We start from the raw sequence: 23,767 nt of genomic DNA, 5'->3' as shown, positions 1-23,767 counted from the left end.
CAAGTGGACTCCAGAGTTTGGGATTGAGCCCCTGGAAGCTTGTGGAAGCATCTGGAAGTGAGAGCCACCAACTGAGATGGTTGGAGCTCCAGGTGGAGGAGGCCGTAGGGTGAACGTTGGCTCCCGTTTGCAACAAGAAAGCCTACAGCTTGCAGGGGGCGCTGTGCTGTGGAGAGGAAGCAGAGAAATCCGACTCATCTCTCCGACAGCCCAGTCGAGGCCGCGCTTCTGGCTTATCTCCCCCAGCTCCTAACGTCATTTGCCCCGACCACATTAATAACCAAGATGGAAAAATGAGATTTTGATTCAAGGGCATGCATCCGGGAGGGGCGGCAGAAGTCCCAGAAGGGTGTTTGCATCTGCGAAGTCGGGTGGCGAAGATCTATGTGATGGGCCGAGCGGGCCTGATCCCTCGAGGGAGGAATGGCTGGGCTTGGCTGGGAAGCTTGGATGCAAAATGCAATTAAAGAAAATCTGGTTAGAATTGGATGACTGTGGCTTGCCTTTTGGAAGGATTTGGTTCCCCCAATATTTTGAGTTTGGAAGAGAGAGGCAGGAAGAAGGAGGGAAAGAAGAGAAGGAGACAGCTTCTCTGTCAAAGCCAACTCGCTTTACAACCTGCACTCGGCCTTACCCCCCACCGGTGGTACTGGCAACTTCCTGAGGCTGTTCAACATGCATATGCTCAGGCCCAACCCCAGACCTGCTCAATCAGAGTCTGCATTTCGATGCAATCTCCAGGTAACACGGGTGGTTACTGCACACAGTGTAATATTTGAGATGCACAGGTCTACTTTGCTTTTCTCCAACAGTCAAGTTTTCACCTACCGTCCTTACCATTATGGCCATATCCCCTCACACCATTTGTGACATGATTAACAATCTTTTCAAGTCAATTGGCTTTTTTAAAAAATAACAAAAAACAAAAAAACTTTAAATGCATTTGTTTAAAAATAAAACTTTATATGACTATTATCAGTGGACAATCAGCATCATTTGCCATAATGGAAGTAACCATAAAAATGCACGAACAAGATGAAAGTAAAACCATGTGATTGAAACGCTGGCTGGATACAGCTGCCTGCCCAAAGCTCTCAGCCTGAGGCCAGCGCTGTCTGTTTAAAAGGGAGATCAGACGGGGTTAAAGAGGTGAGGGAGGCAGTCTAGTATCCGATCAAGACTTTCCTCTTGAGAGCATCACAAAGATTGAAAAAGGACTGAAGAAGGAATAACTTTCTCACTGTGTGATTCGGTGATATTAAGGCTGAGTCCGTGTAACACACCTACTGTCATTTTCCCTGCTGGGGCCTCGTTCCTGCAAGCGTTGAATAAGCGCTGTGCTGTAGCAGCGTCCCTGCCCCCATGCCCCCTCCCCCCAGGTCCTTGCACATTGCCCTCCACATTGAGTCTTCCGCTAAAAGGCACCTTGGACTGGGCCATTGGATGCAGGGTACTTATGCTTATCTGGAGACACGCCCCTCTCCCACCTCCCACCCCACACTGGGCCCCTGGTTCTCAGGAGCCACCCACTCTGTGGCTATCAACTGTTTCAGCCCAAAGAGGTCACCAGCCCTTCTTTAAGCAGTGGTCAGTATGACTGGTCGATACCCCAAGGCCCCAAAGTATGAGGACCCAGGACAAGTTACAAGGCTTGGGCTACGGCCTTGGGGATAGAACCCCAGGATCATGGGGAGCATGACCAAGGCAGCCAAGGCTGTCTACGCAGCCCTAAACCACTGGGGCATTCAAAGTCTGCATGGGGAACTGTGGAGACCTGGCCTTCCAAAGTGGATTCCTATGACCACCTGGGCCATAATTGCTTTGCAGCACAGGTAGGGATGGGGGCCTAGAATTTTCCAGAAATGCCTCTTGCCAAGGGGAATCAGGCCAAGCTCAACAATTAACAGTTGAAATTTTAAAGAGAGCATTTCAAGTCCTCCAGCTAAAGCAAACTGCTGAAAGGTGAGATGGTTGCTATCTATTTATTTTCATTATATCAACTCTTTCCTTTACTATCTTAGAAAAACACTCTGTGAGATGGTCACCAACCGGAAGACAAGTGAAATGTCAGTCGTGTCATGTTGGGGTCTGGTGTATTTCAAATGGGTGCTCACTTATTTGCAAAACAGCTGGTCATTAAATAATGACTATTAATAAAAATCCACGTGGTAGCAAAAACTCTGATCAGCGGTGATGAAGCTGCTAGTAATAATTCAAAACTTCCGTGGAGAAACGTGGATAGGGAAAAGGGTATGTACCCCACCCCACCCAGAAGATCCATTTTCTCTCCATCAGTAATATTAATACTTACAGTTACCTTTTACTGAGTGTTTACTGTGTGCCGAGCACTAACAGCTCCGCAGAGACCAACTCACTAATCCTTACACTATCGTCACCAAGTAGGAATTCTTACTCCTTGTTTCACAGATGAGAAACCAGCCACCAAGTCCCACCAAAGGACTTGCAAAGGAGTTCCCAAGTCACCTCCAGGCCTCAGACTCATGTGGTAAAACTTGACAATGAACTGTATTTGATCCACTATAGGAAATGCCTCATTAAAAGAAAACACTTGCACAACAGCCAAAAGGCGAAAGCAATCCAAGCGTCCATGGAGGAATGAATGGATACACGGTATATACATCCATGGAATATCCTTCAGCCTTACAAAGGAAGGACATTCTGATGCAATCTACAACATGGATGAACCTTAAAGACATTGTGCTAAGTAAAATAAGCCAGACACAAAAGGACAAATACTGTATGCTTCCACTTATATGAGGTACCTAGCCAATTCATAGAGACAGAAAGTAGAACTGGTGGTTGCCAGGGGAGAGGGGAATGGTGAGTCATTGTTTAATGAGTACAAAGTTTAAACACAGGGTTCTTTTCACTTTGGGAAGATGAAAAATTGTTCTAGAGATGGATGGTGTTGACATTTGCGCCACATGTGAAGATACGTAACACAGAACTCTACACTTAATAATGCTTGCTATGGACTGAATGTCTGTGTCCCCCCAAATTCAGATACTGACACCCAATCCCCATTGTGACAGTATTAGGAGGCGGGGGTCTATGGGAGGTGATGAGGTCATCAACTCATCCATGGGATTAGTGCCCTTATGAAAGAGACCGCAGAGAGCTCCCGCAGCTCTCTGCCACGTGAGGACACAGGAGAGGACAGCATCCGTGAACCAAGAAGCGGGTTCTCACCAGACACCACATCTCCCAGTACCTCGATCCTGGACTTCCCAGTCCTCAGAAGTGTGAGAAATAAATTTCTGTTGTTTATAAGTCACCCAGTCTATGGTATTTTTGTTATAACAGCGCAAACAGGCTAAGAAATGGCAAATGTTTTGTTATGTATATTTTATCACAATAATAGAATGATTTTTCAAGGAAAGGAAGAAAGAAAGAAGGAAGGAAAGGGAAGGAGGGAAGGGAAGGGAGGAAAGGAAGGAAGGAAGAGAGGGAGAGAGAGAGAGAGAGAAAGAAAGAAAGAAGCCGCAGGAGGTCCCTGTGCCTGCTCCCTCCTCCAGCCTCATCCCACATTCATCCTCTTGGGAACACTAGCCCCACACCATCCTTTGGCTGCCTAACTCCTTATCCTCTGCTCTTAATGTAAATGTCACCTGCCTGTCTGATCTACCTGGTGTAAGAACTCCAGGAGAATCTCTGGCGAATCTCCTTGCTTCCTCTCACATTAACACTTATCACAGCTTTGCAATTATTTTAGAGAAACTTCTGTTTTATCTGTTTCTCCATACCCCAGGCCAAAGGGTGCCCTATGTGGGTGGGCTTAGACTGCCCCTGTAAATTCCATGAAACCCTGCCTGCAGCCCACTAAACCTCCCCAAATATATATACAGTAAAAAGGGGTACTGTTTTGCAAGTTCAGGTTCAAGACTAGTCCCCTGTCTCGCTACCCCCTTCCAACCAGATTGTCATCCCTAAGTCCTTCCTGCGTATAAATTTTGCAGCCACCACTGCTCCCTGGCCAGAATATAAATCCCCTGAGGACAGGGACCAGGGGACTGTTTGTGTGACTCCTCTTTTCATTCCAGTCCCTAGCACAGCATCTGGCACCCAGTAGGTGCTCTAAATTGAGCAGAGTATAAATTCCATGCAGAGAGGACTCCCCCAGGGGTGGGAAACAGCATGCCGCGTTCAAATACAGGAGCAGGAAAAGGGCATGTCAGTGTGGGAACAGCAGGAGATGGTGGCAGGATTAGGCTGTCCTTCCCGCTCCTCAAATTCAAAAAGCACCCCACCCCTCCTGATGCTCTTGAAGCCTTTGAAGGTCAAGAGGTTACATTTCCAAAGATGCTGATGTGGGCGCAAAAGACCCGCTCAGACCCGTTTCCTGGGGCTCCGATATTGGCACCCACCCTCGTTGGTCACGCTTGGCCACATGGGCTCAGATGGAGAAAAGAGACCTGGGGGCCATCGGCAACACCTTTGGGTGTTGCTGTGACAGGCAGGCCAAGCTCCAAGCTCCATCATCCAGTGAGCAAAGAAGATTTACCCCCAAGACGCTGGAATCCCCCAAAGGAAGCTCACAGCCTCTGCCCCCTTTTGGGTGGACAGGCTCATAGACCATGGGTTGCTGGGACCATTTCAGCAGCAGCAGCGGCGCGGGCAGCTTGACCAAAAGCTGCTGAGACCCAAGGGCGAGGGCCAGGGGCCTGGCGTCATGGACGGTGGTCCTCACAGGCATCTTGCTTACCTTAGCCAGCTGCATCTGCAGCTTGTTCTTCACATCTGTCACCTCGGCGATGCGGGCATTGAAGGCCAGATTGGTGCTGGTAAACTGCTTCCACGTCTGATCCAACAACACATCGAGGAGGTTCTGGGCCTCCTCCCGCAGCTGGACAGAGTTGGCCCGCATGTTCTGCGAGTGTCTGATATTGTCGTTAGTGAACTTGGCCCATGTCTCGGGCACGGAGATCCTGCAAGAGGCATGAGAGCGAACTTAGCAGGCGAGGAGTCGGGGGTCTCCAGCAGGCTTGGAGATCGCTGAATCCAGAGTTTCCCAACCTTGGCACTTCTGACATTTGGGTCAGGATAATTCTCTGCTGGAGGGGGCTGTCCTGTGCACTGTAGGATGTTTAACAGCATCCCTGGCCTCTACCCACTAGATGCCAGTAGTAACGCTTCTCCAGTTGTGACAATCAAAAAAGTCTCTAGACATTACCAAATGTCCCTTGGGGGAGGAGGCACAATTGCCCCCAGTTGAGAGCCACTGAGCTGATCCAAACACCTCATTTATAGATGAGGCAAGTGCAGACTAGCTGGTTTCCCGAAAGGGCACTTGGTGAGTTGTAGGAGAGGAGAGATTCCCCAAAAGAGCTTTTTTCTCTAACACTCCCTCCACCGTCACCAAAAACACAGAGACAGGCCAAGAAGTGGGCATGGGGCATGAGGCTGGCTGCAGGGCTGCTTCAATTCAGGGATGAGCCTGTGGCCATGCTACTTGCACTGACTTATTCATTCAACAAATGTTCTTTGAACACCTACCGCATGCCAAGCCTTGTTCTAGGCACTTGGGATAGAGCCAGCAACATCCCTGACCTCATAGTGATAAATTTCCAGGGGAGGCGGGGGAGATAGACAATAAATAAAGAAGATGTTCACACATTGTGTTATGTTCTATGAAAGAATTTAGAAGCAGGATGATGGAAGAGAGACAAATGGAGTGGGTCATTACGTGTCAGCCAGGGCCATAAAAGGAAATAAATGGAATTTATTCTCAGATAGCGCTGAGGTGCTCATAGATTAGCAAATGCACGAAGTTGTCACCACCCCAGGTGTGAAAGGCAAGAGAGAGACCATGTAGAATAAATCCCCAGCACCTTTCTCCTCCATCTCATGTTGGTGACCCTCCTATTGGCTGAACCCAACTGGGAACCAGATGGCAAAGACCCAGGAGAGGCAGTTTGTAGAGGGCAGGCTCCTCTATAGGACTCACAGCAAGGCAGCTAGAGAATGGATCTGGGAGGACAAATGGAGCTCAGGCTATATTGGAAAGGGCAAACTAGGGAAAGGGCAGACTGGTAAGGCTTCTTGGAGGCAGTGACACATAAGGGATTCAGATTAGGGAACAGAAAGTTCTTCCTGGCCGAGTATATAAATTCAGGCAATAAGCAATCAACTATTGTACAGGAGTTTTCTCCTCTGGGAACCCTTTGAGAAACAGAGACACATGCTTCTTTGAGCTGACTTCAGTCTCCGGATAAACCAGATTAAATAACTTTGCAAGGTGTTTTCTAGCCGGGAAGTCTCCAGTTCTTAAAATAAAGCAGATTTTTATTCTCAGGCAGTAGGAAAAAAAGAGATTCAATCATCTGAAATAGAAGTCTCTTTCAGGACATTTTAAAGCACGCTTAGATTGCATAGTGAATGTGGTTGTTTTGTCTGGCTTTTGCAGGAGTTAAAATCAAGCCTCTGGAGAGGTCTTGGGCTTCTAAAGATGTGAGAGGGCACTGAGTCTGATCCAGAGCTTTCACCCAACGAAGACCTGAGGCTCAGGGAGGTGAAGTGTCTTCTTTTCCAAGGTCACACAGCCACTCACCATCAACAGAGGAATGACGAGGCGCCAAGGACAGCAGAGAGTGACCTGCGGATTTATTCTGAGGGTACCTCCCACTGCTCAGTGGGACACTGTCAGGGTCAAGGGCAGCAGCCGCTAAGCCCTCCTCTGGAGCAGACAGCCGAGCTCCCCAGGGAAAACAACCCGCTTCATCACACTGTCCCTGGGGGAATTTGCCGAGGCAGCCTGTCTCCTCACAGGTGATGTGCTTCAGCAGGGGCAACGTGCTTTCTGGAGCCTGTGTCCTCTAAAAACATAGGACCCAGCAGGCTTTGCTGGGGAGGCAGGAAGGCGCTATGGTAAAACACAGGCCCAGTGTCCAACGTGGGCTCAGACCGTGGCTCTGCCACTCGCTGTGTGAGCTTGGACCAGTCACTGCACCTCTCTGAGTCTTAGTCTCCTCTGTAAAATGGGGATAAAAATGGTACCTACCCCCAGGGTTGCTGACCAACTGTGAAACCCCTATCACGGCACCTGACAATAGTAAGCACTTGATAAATGTTTATTGTTCACGAGACCGTGGAAGCGCTCGGCACAGTGTCCAACCTATAGCAAACAGCAGGTAAAAGGCATCAGCTCTCATCCTCATCTTCATCATCAGTGGTTAATTCGTGGCAATGAGACCTTCGGTGAACAGAGATACGGCAACGCAGAGTCTCCAAACGTCCTGTTACCTGCCCAGACATGGCCCCGCTTTAAGAAAACCTCACATACAAAGCCCTGAGCTAATACATCCGGGGAGAAATGAGTCACAAATGGCAGCTCTGGCTTTCCAGCTGGAGTCGCTGGATGGAGGACTTTAAACAGCAGACCCCTCCTGGGCACGGAAATCGGAGTCTCTGCCAGCCAGCCTGGCTGCCCAGCTTTCAGGGAGGCATCTGTTTGGGAAGGGAAACTTCCAGACTCCCTGTCCAGGTGGGCAGCTGTGGCTGAGAGGACTAGGCCCCGTGGAGGTCTTGCTCACTTTGCCAGCGCCATGGGCAGTCAACCTTGTCAGGAGGAGGAGAAGGGTCCCCAGGAGCTGTCATCGCAGGAAACCCCAAAGGGTCCTTTCAACACCTGTATATTTACTACGATCCAGAAAGTGACCCTGGTGTGGGCCAAGAAGACCTTCCCTTTCCTTGTCTCCTCTCCCTCCCTTCCCCCTTTTATTCATTCTTTCATTCAACAAATATTTATTGCACACCTACTATGTACCAAGCACAATGCTATGTGCTGGAGATTTTTTTTTAAGGGACCAAGATAGACCTCACCCTCTGCATGTACCCAGAGCATCTCTCTCCAGCCCTCATTATCCCAGACCTTGGACTGCCGATGGGGAAAGCGTGCCTTCGTTCTGCACGCAATTCCGTGATGCTAGGACGTGCCCATGGCAGTGTCAGGCAGACAGGAGGCGCCACCCTCATAGCTGTTGTGACGAGAAAATGAGGTCGCCCACCAAGCACTCAATAAATGTTAGCCGTCGTCATTCCCTGACACGAGGCTCTGTGCCTAGCACTTCACACGCCCACCTTTCCACACTCACAGCAACTCTGGGAGGTGGGTGCTATTTTTATCCCAGTGGTAGAGGTGATGAAACGGGGCCCAGAGAAATGAAATCCTTTGTCCCGAGGGTTAATGTGGAGGCTGGATTTGAAGGCAGACAACCTGGCTCCAGAATCCACTCTTAAGCCACTGCCAGCATGGGCAGGCATCAGTTGGCTCTGCCAACCAAACTTGAATTCTTCCTCCAGAAGGAGGAGAAATTCCTCCTCCTCCTGGAAATTCCTCCTGGAATTTGTTTGGTGGACTTGCCAATCCAGGTGCCTCAGCAGCAGCAGCTGTGGGACCCTCACAAGCCAATACCTTGCCCTCTCTTGCTGGAATTTGGATCTTGGGTGAAGTGGGGCAAGCGTGGAAAGACAGTGGTGCTCCAACAACAAGGCCGATTAGCTCTCTCTCACTGGCTCCTTCAGGCTGCCAGAACCTCCCCTCCAGCCTTCCCCTGGAGTCTGTGGCTGCCCAACAGCCTTCCAGTAAATTCCATCTTAAGTTAGCCAGAATCGGATTCTGTAGCTTGTAACTCAGGATCCTCACTCAACCACACGGCCTCACACTTGACTGGTGCACGATGCCCCTTTACGTTTCCTTAGCAGGATCAGACCCAGAAACCCCTGCTGTCCTCGGGCACGGCCAGGTGAGGACTGACTGCCCGGTACTTACGTGCCATCAATTTTCTCCACGCCGTGGAAGAAGCTGATGCAATCTGATGTGTTCCGTAGGTTAAGGCACTTCTCATCGATGAACTCGGCTGAGCTTTTGTCCTCGAGGTCCCTCTCCAGGGCATGCTGAGCATCCCGGTTATCCCTGTGGGGGCAAGGACATGTCCCCAAATTGTGGACTCACCCAGCGTCCCTCACCCAAGGTCACAGGGGAGGTCGGTGCAGAGCCACTGCTGGAAGCCAAGCCTCTGGACCCCCAGGAGGGTCCACCCCCAGTGGCTTCCAGCCCTCTTCCCACCTTGATGCCCCCCCACACACCCAGGGCCTCCCTGCACTCCCCCACCCTCCTCCTAATCCAAGCAGACCTGTTGTCACTTAGAAAACATTTACTGTAAAGGGTCAAATACTACATATTTTAGGTTTTATGGGTCATATGGTCTCTCTTGCAACTACTCAACTACGTAGGAAAACAGGCATAGATAATGTGTATGGTTACACATTATGGTTACACAGATAATGTGTATGTGAATGGTTGTGGCTGTGTTCCAATAAAACTTTATTTACAAAAACAGGTGGTGGGCCAGATTTGGCCCTCCAGCTGTAGTTTGCTGACCTAATATAGAAGATATGAATTCACACTTTGGACAAAGCCAGGTTTCAATTTAAATTGGTCCACAAATCCTTGTGTCTGATGCTATGCCAGGCACAGAGGGAAAAGACATGAATAAGCCTCAGTCACTACCTTCAAGTTGCTCATGGATTTGTGTAAATAAATACAGTAAAAAATAAAGAAAGAATGAAAAGAGCAACAGTGCAGGTTCAAAAAGGATACACAGAGGAGGAAGCCATTAACTCTGGAGGAGGGGTGGTCAGGGAAGGCTTCCCCAGAGAGTGTCTGAGCTGGGTTTTCATAACAGTAGGAGCAGATATTATGGACAAAGTTGGGTTGGGGGGATGAGAATTCCAAGCTGAGGATACCACATGTGCAAAAGCAGAGAAGCTAGAGACATCCAGGTATTTAGGGACCCATAAGCAGCTCAAAAGGCTGGCAGAATCAGGGACTGGGTGGAGTCAGGGAGTGGGTGGAGTCATGGACTGGGCAGGGTCAGGAGTGGGTGGAGTCAGGGAGTGGGTGGAGTCTGGGACTGAGCCAGGTGAGGAGAACACAATGGGGTGGGGACAGGACTTGAGCCTGAAGGGCTGGTATCTTGGCTAAGTTTAGACTTAAATGTCACTGTTTGCCAAGACTCCAGACATTGGAGACCCACTTTCATGATTCTTGCCATATTCCCAAAGTACCTGTACTATTATTTACCTGCTAACTTTCTTTTTTCAATCATAAATAAATAAAATACATAAATAAATGCATTTCTAATTCAAAAAGAGTCATGTACCACAATGCTCATTGTAGCTCTATTTACAATAGCCAGGACATGGAAGCAACCTAAGTGTCCATCGACAGATGAATGGATAAAGAAGATGTGGCACATATATACAATGGAATATTACTCAGACATAAAAAGAAACGAAATTGAGTTATTTGTAGTGAAGTGGATGGACCTAGAGTCTGTCATACAGAGTGAAGTAAATCAGAAAGAGAAAAACAAATACCGTATTCCACATATATATGGAATCTAAAAAAATAAATGGTTCTGAAGAACCTAGGGACAAGACAGGAATAAAGATACAGATGTAGAGAATGGACTTGAGGACATGGGGAGGGGAAAGGGTAAGCTGGGACAAAGTGAGAGAGTGGCATGGACATATATACACTATCAAACGTAAAATAGATAGCTAGTGGGAAGCAGCTGCATAGCACAGGGAGATCAGCGCAGTGCTTTGTGACCATCTAGAGGGGTGGGATAGGGAGGGAGGGAGGGAGGGAGACGCAAGAGGGAGGAGATATGGGGAAATACGTATATGTATGGCTGATTCACTTTGTTATAAAGCAGAAACACACCACTGTAAAGCAATTATACTCCAATAAAGATGTTTTAAAAATAAATAAATAAATAAATGTATTTCAAAAGGAAAAATCTACATCACTGTCTTTAAAAGAAAACCAGTAACTGTTTCCAAACCTAAATGCAAAGTAAACACTAACAGAATGCTAGCTAGAATCTGTTGTCTCCAGTAGGTTCTAAGCCTGAAACCTTTTCTATTTCTTTTTTGGTTGAAAAAAGGAAATTAAAGACACGTAAGCATTGATTGGGAGTTTTGCCTTGATGTCTTTTTTTAAAATTAATTATTTTAAAAAATTTTTATTGAAGTGTAGATGATTTACAATGTTGTATTAGTTTCTGCTATACAGCAAAGTGAATCAGTTACACATATAGATATATCCACTCTTTTTTAGATTCTTTTCCCATATAGGTCATTACAGAGTATTGAGAAGAGTTCCCTGTGCTATACAGTAGGTCCTTATTAATTATCTATTTTAGATATAGTAGTGTGTATATGTCAGTCCCACTCTCCCAATTTATCCCTCCCTCCCTTTCCCCCGTGGTAACCATAAGTTTGTTTTTCATCTGCGACTCTATTTCTGTTTTGTAAATAAGTTCACTTGTACCATTTACTTATTTATTTATTTTTATTAGGCTGTGGTTTCTCTCTTTCTTTTTTTTAAATTTTTAAATTTTTAAATTTATTTTATTTTTGGCTGCATTGGGTCTTCATTGCTACGCGCAAGCTTTCTCTAGTTGTGGCAAGCGGGGGCTACTCTTCGTTGCAGTGTGCGGGCTTCTCATCCCAGGGGTTTCTCTTGTTGCAGAGCATGGGCTGTAGGCGCGGGGGTTTCCATAGTTGTGGTACGCAGGCTCAGTAGTTGTGGCACTTGGGCTTAGTTGCTCTGAGGCATGTGGGATCTTCCTGGACCAGGGCTTGAACCCATGTCCCTTGCATTGGCAGGAGGATTCCTTTTTTTTTTTTTTTTTTTGAGGTACGCGGGCCTCTCACTGTTGTGGCCTCTCCCGTTGTGGAGCACAGGCTCCAGATGCACAGGCTCAGTGGCCATGGCACACGGGCCTAGCCGCTCCGCGGCACTTGGGATCCTCCCGGACCCGGGCATGAACCCGTGTCCCCTGCATCGCCAGGCGGACTCTCAACCACTGCACCACCAGGGAAGCCCGGCAGGAGGATTCTTAACCATTGCGCCACCAGGGAAGTCCTGTACCAGTTTTTTTTTAGATTCCCTTGATGTCTTAAAGGAATTAAAAGAGACTGGAGAAGGGAATAACTTTGAGCAGTTTGATGTCCAGAGGCAACTAAAGTGCTTGGTGCGCGTCTCGCATCGGTGTCTCTCTTTCCCCTCCTGCATCTAATTTTCTCCCTCCCTTCCTCTCCCTTCCTTTCCCTTCCTCTCCCTGTCTCTGTCCCTCTGTCTCTCTCATCTTTATCTCCTTCTGCCTCCTCTTGCTTGGTTTCTCTCTGTCTCGGGGCCTCAGTGTGTGTCCCTCTCTACCTCTCCCTTGCCTGTCTCTATCTTTCTGCCACGTTTTTTTTCTGCTATGAATACTGAAAGCTGGTGAGAGGTTTCAAACAGGCCAGGAACAAAGAACTTAAACCCTCATGCTGGGTCTGCACCCATCAGGATGCAGAGAGGGTCATGTTGGAGCAAGGAGAGCCATCCTGGGGCCCTTATGGCCTTTGGAATTGGCAGAGCCATGGGGAAATGGGGCCCCATCCTGCCTCATGAGGTGGAGCGTGAAGAAAGACCAGAATGTAGAAGAGAAATGTGCCAGAGCATCAGAGGGGAACCTGGGGCCTCAGAATCCCAGGTCATCTGGTCCAGCCTCCTGGCCCTGGCTAACGAGGCCTGGGGAGGGAGACGACAGCCCCATCTCCCCCAGATGGAGAGCCTGGCCAGTGCCAAGACTCACCCTGCTGTCGGCCCACAAGGAAAAGCCTGAACCTGGCTCCTGCCCAGTCAGGAAAGCCTTTTCTGCTTTGCTGGGGCACCTGGTGAGGTGAGGACACAGCTCTGAGCAGATGCAGGCCTCAGGCCTCGCCTAGAAAACCATGAGTCAACAGCCCATCACCTGCCCGGGGCCAGGGCGGCCACCCTAGCAGGTCATCAGCAGAGCTTCCCCGAGGGCAAGGTCACACTGAGCTCTGCCCTGTTGATGAGGCTCTGGCCACTTCTAGGTTAATTAGGCTGCCCCGGCAGCAAGAGCTTCCTCCCTGCAAGATGACAGGTGTCCTCTGAAAAGGGGCCGCTGCCCAAGGTCAAAGGGCCTCTCTCCAGGGTGACTGGGCCTCTGGTCCTGGCCAAGGGGAGAGTCCCTTCCACCCGCTCTCATCCCCTCCCCACCCCCACTGCCTCCACTGCTTTCCTCCCAGCCTCTCCTGCTCTCTTTTCCTCTTTCTCTGTGTCTGTCCCTTTCCATCTCTTCATCTCTCTCACCTCTTGATTTCTCTCTCTGTCTGGCATGTCTGTGTCCCTCTCTGTCCCTCTGTCTCTCTGCTCATCTCTCTGTTTACAGCTTCGGGTCTTTCTCTTTCTGTCTATTTTCCCCTCTGACATCAGAGTTCACTGTGTCTCTCATTCTGTGTCTCCCAGTCGACGAGACCGTCTTCATCTTTCTACTTTTCCTGCACGAGCAGCGCTCCACCCACCCCAGTTTCAAGATTTCCCTTCCGGGGTCCAGCTCCCCAGTTTCAAGCCTGGGCTTTTGTTCACTCTTCCGGCTCCAACTGTCCCATTTCCCACACCTGAGCCCTCCCGTCACTCTAACACCAAGTTTTGTCACAGCCCCATGTCAACCACAAATGGAAAACCATGCTCTTTTGCCAAAAAACAGGTGATTGTAAACATAGGGCAAGAAAAAGACAATAAAGGCATTTGCTTGCCCAAAGAACTCCCTTTGTTAAAACGTTCCTGTTTAAGTACAAGTATCGAAGGGGTTTTTTAAAGTGGATTAATGTATAGACGACTATTAGGCAAACATAGTCCAAGTGGCAGGTTGAAAGAAGTCAAGACAGAGGCACAAAATGACGGAATTCAACGTGCTTTCGCCCACTCGACTGTCACCTCAGTCACTGCTGTATTTGCACCTCATGTCGACTTTTCTCCACCTCTGACGTCTCCCTGGGTTTTGCTGTATTTGCACCTCATGTCGACTTTTCTCCACCTCTGACGTCTCCCTGGGTTTTCCCAACTCATCTGCCCCTGACCACACCCTTAGATCTGCAGGCAGCTCTTTCAACACTGTCCTGGATGCTATTTATTTTATTTTTACAGGATAATTCTCTCCTGCCTCTGCCACCCATTCTTACAGCCTCAGTGGAGTCGAGGGGCTGCTGTGTGTGTGTGTGTCTGTGTGTGTGTGTGTGAGGTAGGGGCGACTGCTGTTTCTGGGGAAGAACAAACCAGGGCACCAAGCTCCCAGAGCCTATCTGCAAGCTTCCTTACCCCTTAGCATCCCATGCAAGCTGCCTACGTCCTCCACACAGCGGGAAGGGGCAGCCCTGGCCAGGTTGCCAGCCCATCTCTTGTTAGCTGTATCTGAGTAAACAAGAAGGAAAAACCAGCAGAGCAGCCTGCCTGCAAGTGTTAAAGGCAAGTGCCCAGCTCAAGGGCCGGGTGGAAAGGCTGCTGCCTCTGGGGAGCTGGGTGCCAAGGGCTCATTTATGGGTCCCAAGCCCGGTAAAACTCAAGCCTCCCTTTAATTATGGGGGAGCCTCCTGCCTTGTCATGATACCAGTCACATAATCTTCCAAGAACAAAAAGCTGATTCCTTTGAAGACTAAAAGGAACAGTGGCCCAAGGTGTCCACCAGCTCCCCTCTGGAGAGGCCCGGGCCCCGCACCTTGATGCCCAGTGCCACCCACTCTCTGCCATGTCCCAAAGTTCAGGACTCGCATGGGGAAGCCACAGGCTAAGAGGAGCCTCAGTGAGGCCAATTTCTTTTGCCAAGGTTCTCACTGCAAACAAGGACCACCAAGGCTCTGCTGACTCATGAAAATCAATAGTGTGCATCTCAGTAACATCATATTGATAGACTGAGATCAGCCATGTTGGTAGCACTTACATCGCTGAAACTGACAAATGCGACAGATCAGGACGTTTTTCTCTTCCGGGAGAGCTGGTTGTTAAAAGCTTACCAGAGGGCTTCCCTGGTGGCGCAGTGGTTGAGAGTCCGCCTGCCGATGCAGGGGATACGGGTTCGTGCCCCAGTCCGGGAGGATTCCACATGCCGCGGAGCGGCTGGGCCCGTGGGCCATGGCCGCTGAGCCTGTGCGTCCGGAGCCTGTGCTCCGCAACGGGAGAGGCCACAGCGGTGAGAGGCCCGTGTACCACAAAAAAAAAAAAAAAAAAAAAAAAAAAAGCTTACCAGCACACCACTGATCAAAAGAACCGCCTGGAGACCCCCGAAACCTGGGAGACCCAAAACAAACTCCGAGAAAAGGGAGAGAAAGCAGCTCTTACCGCATCTGGATGTCAATCCTTTGAGCTAGTTTTCTCATCTGTTCTTGGCAACGTTTTAGCAAATCTACTTCCTGCAATGAAAGATGTCAGAAAGAGCGCGGCTCCTTAGAAACTCACAGCCTCCTGTCTCCCAGGCCAGTGCTCCACCCCTCACCTCTCACTGCCCACCCTCCATCCCACAAGGTGAAATGTCAGGGTGGGGTCCATTTCCTGCCTCGACCAGCATGATCCCCGGGCCAGGCACCTGAGGGTCGACTGTGGAAGCTGCACATTCTTTGCCCTACTGTCCTTTCTTTTTATATACTTCCAGAGTAAAAGAAAATGCAGCACCTACTATGCACCAAGCGTTCATTCATAGACCCTTTATTTATCATAAAATATGATACATTCATATTTTATCATTGAATTAAATAATGCATATGAAGTGATACAGTGTGTGGCATATAACAGGTGCTCAGTAAACACTGGCTGTTACTTTTGTTATTTATTGGTATTACTGTTATGATGCCCATTTTGGAGGGGAAAAGACTGAGGGTCAAATGACCTCCTTTCTCACTGTGTCTAAATTGCAACCTAGGCCCCCACCCACGCTTTCTGAGCCCTAATTTTGCATGGGGTGACACATGTGGCTTCTGCTCCTGACAGGCAGCTCAGAAACGTCTCTGACCAGCTGGCCTTCCCTCCTCCCTCACGGGGCTGGCCAGACCCAGGGGGGCATCTTACCTGGATAAGATTTTTCTCCACGTTGTCATGGACCAAGTCAATCCCCGTCCTTTTCTCTCGCTGGTACAGACACTCCAGGGCCACCTGTAGGGGGCGTGGGGAATCATGTATTCTCCCTGCAGCTGTATGTAGACCCTGAGCAGAATTGACTCACATCTACCTTTGCCGTGGTCTGTTTCATTCCTGGGAAACCTGGATGCTTCATGTGGCCCCATCACTGTGCCTTTGGGTGGGCTTCTGCCTCCCCATCTCCATCAGTGAGGGATGCTGAGATGGTAGATGGGTGCAAAATCAGTGCACATCTCAAGCTGGCCATGCTGGTTAAGTTAGTTTGACAAATGTAAAGCGCTTAGAATACTGTCAATAAGAATTACCTGTGAGTATAGATGAACACCCTTTTTTGGAGATCTCTAAATGGGGGAAGAGCTTTGGAAAGTGACATAGGCCAAGTAAGACCCAGGGAACCCTGCCACATAGACCTTATAACCGTCATGGGGACATGAACAGAGCAGAACAGAAGCCAGGGGAGTGGCTGCTCAGTGGAGCTCCTGCAGCAGCAGACTGTCAAAGAATTGTGATGGGTCACTGGTCTGTGATGTCACAAAGAGCAGCGGCAGTGAGAAGGAGGCAGGGGAGCACGGCATCTGGTGTTGGGATGCAAATGTATCTGGGAACTCAGAAAGGAGGGGGAGCACTTGATGCCACAAGAATTTACTGTCCCCTTCTCTGCGTCACACTCCATCAAGGTACTGGGGACACTGCAGTGAACTAAACAGTCCCTGTTCTTATGGAGTTCTAACAGAAGAGAGAGAACACACACAAATGAACATAGAAAGAAACTCAATCGTTTCTGACTGTGATAAGGGCTGTGGTGAAAACAGGGAGCTGTGGGTGGGTGGGGAATAACCAGCAGGGTGGTCAGGGAGGACTTCTCTAAGGAGGTGGCAGACTGAGGCCTGAATTACGAGAAGCAGCAGAAATGAATGGGAATAATGCACCAGGAAGAGGGAACAGCCAGTGCAAAGGCCCTGGGGTAGGAGGAGCAGCAGACAGGAAGCCATTGGGCCTGTGACAAGGAATTCAGATGTTAACTAGGATGCATTAGGAAGCCACTGAGGGGGTTTTAGTGGGGAGGTGAAGAGATCTAGTTTAATATTTAAAACCATCCCTCTGGCTGCTGTCTGGAAAATGCGTTGGAGGGGCCAGAGGTCAGGAGGCCAGGAAGGAGGCCGTCACCATTGTCCATTGAGAGGCACCTGGAATGAGGTGGTAACCTTGGAGTTGGAGACAAGTGGATGGAAGTGAGATGCCTCTGGTCCCTGTGCCCCCATGTGATGGTCACAGGGGGCCACGTGATGGGGCAGAGCTGGGCTTTCCAGACAGGCTGGGGGAGTGAGGAGAGAGTCGGGGAGAGGGGAGGAGTGCTAGATTTCAGATTCTGCCTTGGGTCTCTGAGCAGCAGCCCTGCCCACTGTCCTTCCGGGGGGGAACCTGGGGGCATAGGGAAACAGTAGGGATCCCCATCCCATAGTGGTCAGAACCTGTGCCTTGTCTCCAGGGGAAACATGGAGGTAGGGCCTCTCCTACAGAAGCCCCCACGCCTGACACAGAGCAGGCACGGCTACAGGAGGTTTGCAGGCAGGGGTTCTGCATTCGCACACACTCCAGGGAGCAGCAGAACATCATCTTGTGTGATCACAATGATCTCCCATAGCAAAGGCAGATAATGCCAGTTCCTCACCCAGTGTCCACTCCAGGACCCAGTGAAAAATGCTCACTTACCCAGACTCCTCTGCACCCAGGGAGCCCACGTGAGTTCTGGCAAATGGACTAAAAATGGACTCCCATAACGGACCTTCAGGAAAAGTGATATTCCCTGGTAAAAAGGGACAGACACAGTTGGCATTTTGCCCCTTGCCTACCCATCCTCCTGCCTCGACTGAGAATTTCCAAATACTCCTGGCAAGTGGGAGTTTGCAATATGAGATCTGAAACATCCTTGAAAGTAGTAGGACAAAAGCCCCGTGTTAAGGATGGCCAAGCAGACAGGAGGCTGGGTCCCTTCTGGTATCACGTGGAGGCTGCAGCATCCTCCTCTCTTTTCCTCTGGAATTCTCATAACAGAAAATGAAATTCCTATTTGGCTGAGCTGCTGTACTCAAATAGCTGTTTACATGCAGCCTAAAGCTATCCTAACTGCTCCAGGATATGGCTGGAGACTGGGAAACCAAAGTGTGGAGGATGTCCGCATTCAGATATTTATTCATTTATTCAACAAATTCTTCTTGAGTGCCTGATGTGTGCCACACACTGTGCCAGGATGGGAAGATATTCAGAACATTGGTCTAGATGACAGGCAATCAGCACAGACACTGCTCATTGAGGACCAGCATAGACATACTGGTCCCCCACAGCTGAAGAGCAGCCCTTGGTGAAAAAGCAGACAAATCCCTGCCCTCATGGTGCCTATATAATAGTGTGTAGAGCAAAACAATAAGTAAATTGTACAGTATGTTCGCAGGTCTTAAGGGCTACAGAGAAAAATAGAGCAGTTATTTGAAGCACATCTTCTAAAGACCATCACATACACACACACATGCTGTGATGTCTTTATGAAATCCCTGTGATTTTGATGTAACCCCAAGGAGAAAAGGAAATTCCATTCAGTCTGAGGAACCCTGATTGGACTGGGATTATTGTCAATTGACTAAGTTATATATATATATATATATTTTTTTAAGCTTAAAGCTGATTATAGATGATGATGCAGCTCAAACTGAGCTGCATGGCGCCCATCACCTTGATCTTCACTCAAGGGGAGTGTGGGGGGCTGCATTGCAGGGGTGGTATCCCAGCGGCCGTCAGGCCCCCCCGCCCCGCACCCCACACTCACCTGCAGTGGACATTTCAGTTCCTCGGCCGCGCACTCCAGCCGCCTCTTGACTGCATCCAGGCTGTGGTTCTCGTTCAGAAGCCTCTCCAGCTCATAGCTCAGCTCCGACTTCCAGAAGCTGATATCTGACAGCCTCTGGCCCAGGTTCCGGCAGGTCCCCTCCTGCATCTGGCGCGTCAGCTGGTCCTTATCCTGCATGAGCTGCATGGAGTCGCCCATCAGCTGGCCAGCCCGCAGCCGGGAGGCCTCGGCCGCGCGTATCTGCAGCTGGTTGGACTGGTCCCAGTCATGGGGGCTGTAGCGACAGAGGAGCGCTGAGCGGCCAGCCGGCAGGATTTTGGGCAGCTGCAGGGCGCTGCGGCACGTGGCTCCCTCGTCCAGGCAGGTCTGGGTGTTGGTGTAGAAGAGGCTGGGTCTCCATGAGTTCAGGTAGCGGTACCCAGGCAGGTAATAGGGCTGGTAACACCCCTGGATCACCGGGGCCGGCGCAACTGGGGGCAGCGCACTGATGCCACAGGCTTTCTTGGGGCCACAGTAACTGGCAGTCTGAGTGGTTCCAAGAAACTCCATCTTCCCCCTTCAGCTCCGCTAGGGCAAAACTGTGCCTAAGGGGGCCAAGGCACCACAGGAAGGCACCCAGCTGGGGCAAGTGAGCAGGGGTCCCAGTAAGGCCCCACTCCCCCGGGCTTTATGACAACAGTGCCAAGTCATAGAGGTCCTGCCCATCCCGGGCCATAGCATCACAATCAAAACACAGACCAGAGCTTCCCTGGTGGTGCAGTGGTTGAGAGTCTGCCTGCCGATGCACGGGACGCGGGTTCGTGCCCCGGTCTGGGAAGTTCCCACATGCTGTGGAGCGAGTGGCTGGGCCTGTGAGCCATGACCGCTGAGCCTGCACGTCCGGAGCCTGTGCTCCGCAGCAGGAGAGGCCACAATAGTGAGAGGCCCGCATACCACCGCAAAAAAAAAAATTCTTTGCCGAAAATTTTCGGAGAGCTCGGGGGTTTTTTTGGGCCTGAGCCACCTGTCTCCTTGCATGGCCCTGCAATAAACCTTTCTCTGCTCCAAACTCCAACATTTCGGTTTGTTTGGCCTCACTGTGCATGGGGCACACAAACTTGTGCTAACAGGTGTGGAGAGTAGGGGAGAGGCTTGATCAGATCTGCAGATCACTGCCTTGGCCTCCACTCCAACCCGCTTACGAAATGTCAGTCACTGAGTCAGTGACAGCGGTTGAGGGGCTCCCATGGCCAGGAAGTTCGCATGTGGGGAAATCAGCTCAGTGCTCTCCGGGCAGAAGAGGCCTTTCCCTCGAGTGGAATCCCAGCTCCGTCCCCTCTCCCAGCCTGGAAAATGCCCAGGATTGTGTCTCCCTCGGACGCTGTGAGAATCAAGTAAAGGCAGAACAAGGTACTTAGCACCTAGTGGGTGATCAGCAGTTGTTATTGGTGTTACTATTATTCTTAGACTACACTTTGCCACATCATTTCATGTAATCCTTTTGCTCACGCCTGGAGGTGGGCGTTATTCGAGCCCTCATTTTACAGGGGGGCAAACTGAGGCTCAGAGAGGTGCATTTGTTTGCCCAAGGGCACACAGCTAGTCTTGGGAAATGGCTCAGGTAGTGCTGCTTCCCCTGAGGATAAGGAGAGCCATATAAAAGCTGTAGATGTGCTTTGCAGTGGGCCTGGCAGGGAGCTCAGAGAACATCTCAGTGAAGTCGAGTTTCTATTTTTCTGCCAACATTTTATATAAACATTTTTTTAAAATGCAGTGGTTTTAAAACACTCTAATATGGAAGGTTGTCTTCAGATAAACTCTTGCACAGAGGCAGGGCACATGACACAGAGCCCTAAGGTGCTCTGGCTGGAGGGAGCCGGAGGTGGGGGAGGGGTCCCTTCCCCCTGAGTCCCTAGGGCTCCACAGAGCACAGTGGGAAGACCGTGATTCAGCCCACCCCCCCTCCCCATTTCACAAGAGAAGAGGCACGAAGGTCACCTACCAGGAAGTGGAAAAGCCAGACTCCACGTCCACGTTTTCTGAAGTCACACTAATTACCTAGAGAAACGTTATGATTGTTATGATCATCAAAAAGCGTTCTGTTGGGCTTCCCTAGTGGCCCAGTGGTTGAGAGTCCGCCTGCCGATGCAGGGGACACGGGTTCGTGCCCTGGTCCGGGAGGATCCCACATGCCGCGGAGCGGCTGGGCCCGTGAGCCATGGCCGCTGAGCCTGCGTGTCCGAAGCCTGTGCTCCGCAACGAGAGAGGCCACAACAGTGAGAGGCCCGCGTACCGCAAAAAAAAAAAAAAAAAAAAAGCGTTCTGTTAAATTTGGAATCATGTAACTAGACTTACTGTGATCACTTTGTAATGCAGACAAATATTGAATTATTAGGTTGTACACCTGAAACTAATATAACGTTATATACCAATGTTTCCTCAGAAAAAAGAAACTGGAATCATGCCGTAGGTGAGTGTGGTGTATTGGTTTCCTATGGCTGCTGTCACAGATCACCACAAAGTTAGTGACTTGACGCTACACAGATGTATTCTCTTACAGCTCTGGAGGTCAGAATTCCAAAATGAGCCTCAAGGGGCTCAAATCAAGGTGTGAGGAGGGCTGGTTCCTTCTGGAGGCTCCAGGAAGAATCCGATTCCTTGCCCTTTCCAGCTTCCAGAAGCTGCCTGCATCCTTTGGCTTGTGGCCTCTCCCCGCATCTTCAAAGCCGGCAGCTAGCATCTTCTCTCCCCCTCCCTCAACCCTCCTGCTTCCTTCTTACAGGACACTTCTAATCACATCGGACCCACCCAGATAATCTATGGTAATCTCCCCATTGGAGATCCTTAATTTAGTCATACCTGCAAAGGCCCCTTTACCATGTAAGGTAACATATCCACAGGTTTCCTGGCATTAGAATATGGACATCTTTGGGGGGCTATTATTCTGTCCACCACAGTGAGCAATGTAAAAGAATACCGGGTGATAAGAAAGGCAAACAAAAATACCATGCTGTGGATTGTCCAAATGTGAAGACTCAGGGTTAAGGGGGTGAATCAGAGCATCTCCTGAACCATTGCTTTTCCCAAGGTCTTGTTTATTTATGATGCATTTGTTTTAAGTTCTAAAAACAATACTGTGTGTGTCTCACCTGGACTCTAGTCCCCATCTAGTCCTTTCAATTTGCATCTCTCACACGTGAATGTGTCCACAAATCACCTGAGGATTGGATTAAAATGCATATTCTCATTGAGTAGAGCTGGGGGCAAGGCAGGAGGTGCTGCATTTCCTACAAGCTCCCAGGTGAGGCTGGTCCACAGACCACACCTGGGGTAGTGGGGCCCTGAAATAAGTTCTATGAGGGAAAGGACCTTATTTGATTTTGCTCATATTTGTACCCACAGCACTTAGAATAATACCTGGAATATAGTAGGTGCAAAATTTGGGTTTGTTAAATGAATAAAGAAATGGATAGGGCTTCCCTGGTGGCGCAGTGGTTGAGAGTCCGCCTGCCGATGCAGGGGACACGGGTTCATGCCCCAGTCTGGGAAGAGCCCACATGCCGTGGAGCGGCTGGGCCCGTGAGCCATGGCCGCTGAGCCTGCGCGTCCGGAGCCTGTGCTCCGCAACGGGAGAGGCCACAACAGTGGGAGGCCCGCGTACCGCAAACAAAAAAAAAAAAAAGAAAGAAAGAAATGGATGGATAGATGGATACGTGGATGGGTGTATGGCTAGGTGGGTAGATGGATGGATGGATGGATGGTTGGATGAAGTGACAGAATTTCAGATGCCATTAAACGAGAAAAGGTAAATTCAAAACAGTTGGCCATGGATCAACCAAAACTCAGCAAAAAGGAATAGTAAAACCTGACAACTCAGTCCAAAAGACTCAAGGAATCACCTTCTAAAAGTTTAGAAAGTGAAAATACTCAAATACTTTGTGTGTGACTGTCAGGGAACTCCTGAGCAGTGACTTCCAAAGCATGGGCAGTGGAGTTTTTAGGGTTCATCCATGGTGAAGCATGTGTCGGTACTTTGTTCCCTTTCATGGCTGAATACTACCCCAATCACATGTCTAGACCACATTTCGTTTAGGCATTCATCCGTTGATGAACATTTGGGTTGTTTCCACTTTTTGGCTATTATGAATAATATTGCTGTGAACATTTCTGTACAAGTTTTTGTGTGAACATAAGTTTTCAATTTTCTTGAATAGTTACCAAAGAGTGGAATTGCTGGGCCCTCTGGTAATTCTGTTTTGATGACTGTTGAGTTTTAATAAAATGTAAATCAGCACATTTTATTACTTAGCTTTTAAATAAATATTGTATTATTCATAGAAGTTAATTCAAGGAACTCCCAACTACACAGTCAGCCATCACACACACAGGCTGGGCCACACATGTTTGGTTGGACAGTAAGTTCTTAACGCCTGGGAATTGTTGACTCTCTCTTTGGGCTCATTTAGTGTCTCCAAGCCCTTGGGGTGCTTTGCACTCCTGCATCCAGACCGTAGACTTAACACACACAAGGTTAGCCATGATGGAAAAATGAAACCGGAACACAGACTGCTTCCATTCTGTCATTCTATGTGACACTGGGAGTTTTTATTTGTGTCTAGGATGTAAAACAGTGAAACAGAGTGGGATCTGCAAGGTGTAATATTTTTGTTTGGAACGTGGACATTTTAGTTCATGCACGAAATCTTTTACTGAACTCAGTATCTTTAAAATTGAAATGTAATCTTTGTATCTGTCAACTGTATCAAAACTAAAAGTAACCAGGAATATAATTATTACTGGGAATATTATTGTATAGAGGAGGAAGGTGTTAAAAAAAATTGTCTACTCTGGGTGTTGAATATACTACGCACGCCACTGCTTAGAGGTCCCTCATCCACCACTAAAAGATGTTTTTTTCAATCTCTTGTAAAAGAGAT

The 23,767-nt window shown here is 49.2% G+C and overlaps 1 protein-coding gene and 1 long non-coding RNA gene across 2 annotated transcripts in view; one reads left to right on the top strand and one right to left on the bottom strand.

Annotated features, from left to right (window-relative positions):
- Window positions 1–2,539, top strand: part of LOC308628867 — a 66,313-nt gene extending 63,774 nt beyond the window's left edge. The window contains exon 4 of the long non-coding RNA XR_014017589.1: window positions 2,428–2,539. This is a non-coding gene — a long non-coding RNA (uncharacterized lncRNA). The remainder of the gene's footprint in view (window positions 1–2,427) is intronic.
- TEKT5 (tektin 5) overlaps window positions 1–19,400 on the bottom strand; it is a gene marked incomplete at its 5' end in the record, with an annotated part of 39,530 nt that extends 20,130 nt beyond the window's left edge. The window contains 5 exons of the mRNA XM_081256222.1: window positions 4,724–4,946; window positions 8,789–8,932; window positions 15,215–15,285; window positions 15,938–16,021; window positions 18,831–19,400. Coding sequence (XP_081112348.1) covers window positions 4,724–4,946; window positions 8,789–8,932; window positions 15,215–15,285; window positions 15,938–16,021; window positions 18,831–19,400 — 1,092 coding nt within the window. The remainder of the gene's footprint in view (window positions 1–4,723; window positions 4,947–8,788; window positions 8,933–15,214; window positions 15,286–15,937; window positions 16,022–18,830) is intronic.
- Between the last annotated feature and the right edge of the window lie 4,367 nt (window positions 19,401–23,767).

Source organism: Mesoplodon bidens, assembly GCF_964165515.1.
Source record: "Mesoplodon bidens genome assembly, chromosome: 15".
Lineage (NCBI taxonomy): Eukaryota > Metazoa > Chordata > Mammalia > Artiodactyla > Ziphiidae > Mesoplodon > Mesoplodon bidens.
The sequence above is the reverse complement of the archived record's forward strand: the minus strand, read 5'-3'. Positions and strand labels throughout refer to the sequence as shown.